We start from the raw sequence: 1,676 nt of genomic DNA on the forward strand, positions 1-1,676 counted from the left end.
AGGATGACGATCCCGCCGAGTCGAGCGCGAAGTGATTCTCAGTGTATACTTTTTCATGCCTCGTGAATTTCAACACTTTTAGGTCCTACCTAGATATCCCAACTCACGATAGGTCAATGGCGTTCACTGCAGCTGCTATGCTTCAGCCTATTCCCTGGTCCATAAGGCTAGTCGTGTCCGTGGTCCTGGGGATGTACACGATCAGTGTCACTGGACAGTGCAACCGATGCATTGGATGCCACAGAGGGGTGTCTGAAAGTCTGAGGGAGTACATGCCTATGCAAGAGGATTGAGCGACATAGCAGATACTGTGATGTCTGTCGGCCGTGGTGGTTGATCATTCATGAGGCCTTCACGACGAGTCTCCTCATAACATACACATCATAGTAGAACTACGTCGTCATGACTGTAGCTCTCAGTTTGCTCCTGCCAATTGTGTCTTGTTGCTCGGAAGACTATTTTGTCAGCAGTCGTCAACGGCATCCTTCTCTGCGATGGTCGTTTGTTCCTGTTCACTTGGGCCAGGCTCGCTATCCCACATTGGAGGTCTCTATCTTTCTCTGTACCTTTCAGTTCACTGCAGTGATGCAATTCACCACTCAGCAGCTCCGCGGTGGCGCTCGCTACAAGCCCACTTGTCGCATCGGTAATTGGTGCGAGGAGGTCGAACTAAATGAGCTCAGGATGAAGGAGTAAGAGGGCCAGAGGAGCCCCCCCCGCCTCGAAATACCCATTAGATATGTCTCGAAGAAGGATAGTGGTGATCTGCTGGTCATATCGAAGCAGCTCATGCTGGAGCGAGCGCTACAACCCTCGGTGGCGAAATTCAAAGGGAACGACGGCATTCTACGGAACGGTAAGGCGGTCCGTCACGCAGAACTATTGTCGTATTGATGTGTCTTCCGAATGGTTTGTATCGTGCAGGCGACACTGTTATGCTGCGGAATGCTGCAACGGAGGGATTCCTCAACGCCAATGCTGAGGACTTAATACCAGGCAGAAAGGGAGCTGCATATGCAGTCACTACTGGTATGTTGTTTCTCATCTGATTCCGCGTGATATCGATGTAGGGTCCAATCCCATCCCATGCATTCGCAATGTGTTCGCCGTTGAGGTTGTGAACGCTAGCCCCGATGCTCCCGTATGCTACGGCGACGAGGTGAGATTGGTTCTCTCCGGTTTCGTCCCGGACAGGTAAGCTGGAGGGCATACGGCTCACGCTCACTTCATGATGGGCTTATGCAGTGTTAGAATATATGTTCCCTTTTCTCAGTTGAGCTTAAGAGTTTTCCCACTTATTATAGCAGTTTGCATACGAATGCGGGTAGAAATGTATAGGAATCAATGAGAACTTCCCAAAATTTTCTCGGAATTTTCATATTGTCACCTACATATATGCACCTTGACCATATGCATATTTTTTCACATTGGGCTTATGTTCAGGGATTGTTATCTGTATAGCGAAATGGTGTCTGCGTTGGCGGCTTCCAAGTGCAGTCGTAAACAGGAGGTCGGCGCCGTAGAGGAGGCAGCAGGCAATACGCGCTGGCAGGTAGGCCCATCGCGTAGTGCGTTATCTGTTGATTCACATTATATCTACAGATTCTCCATCCTGACGGAAAGATGCGCTTCGAAACCGAAGGGAGACCGGTCAGAACGGATGAGTCTGTTGTGAT

General features: G+C 49.9%; 1 protein-coding gene across 1 annotated transcript; it reads left to right on the forward strand.

The window, feature by feature from the left end:
- Positions 1-585: 585 nt before the first annotated feature.
- Positions 586-1,338, forward strand: Pmar_PMAR027040 (conserved hypothetical protein; the record flags this gene model as incomplete). The annotated part of the gene is made up of 5 exons (XM_002768423.1): positions 586-692; positions 738-856; positions 925-1,029; positions 1,071-1,194; positions 1,308-1,338. The coding sequence occupies 5 exons, from the start codon at positions 586-588 to the stop codon at positions 1,336-1,338; spliced, it is 486 nt and encodes a 161-aa protein (XP_002768469.1).
- Positions 1,339-1,676: the final 338 nt, after the last annotated feature.

Source organism: Perkinsus marinus (genome assembly GCF_000006405.1).
Source record: "Perkinsus marinus ATCC 50983 genomic scaffold scf_1104296968352, whole genome shotgun sequence".
Lineage (NCBI taxonomy): Eukaryota > Perkinsozoa > Perkinsida > Perkinsidae > Perkinsus > Perkinsus marinus.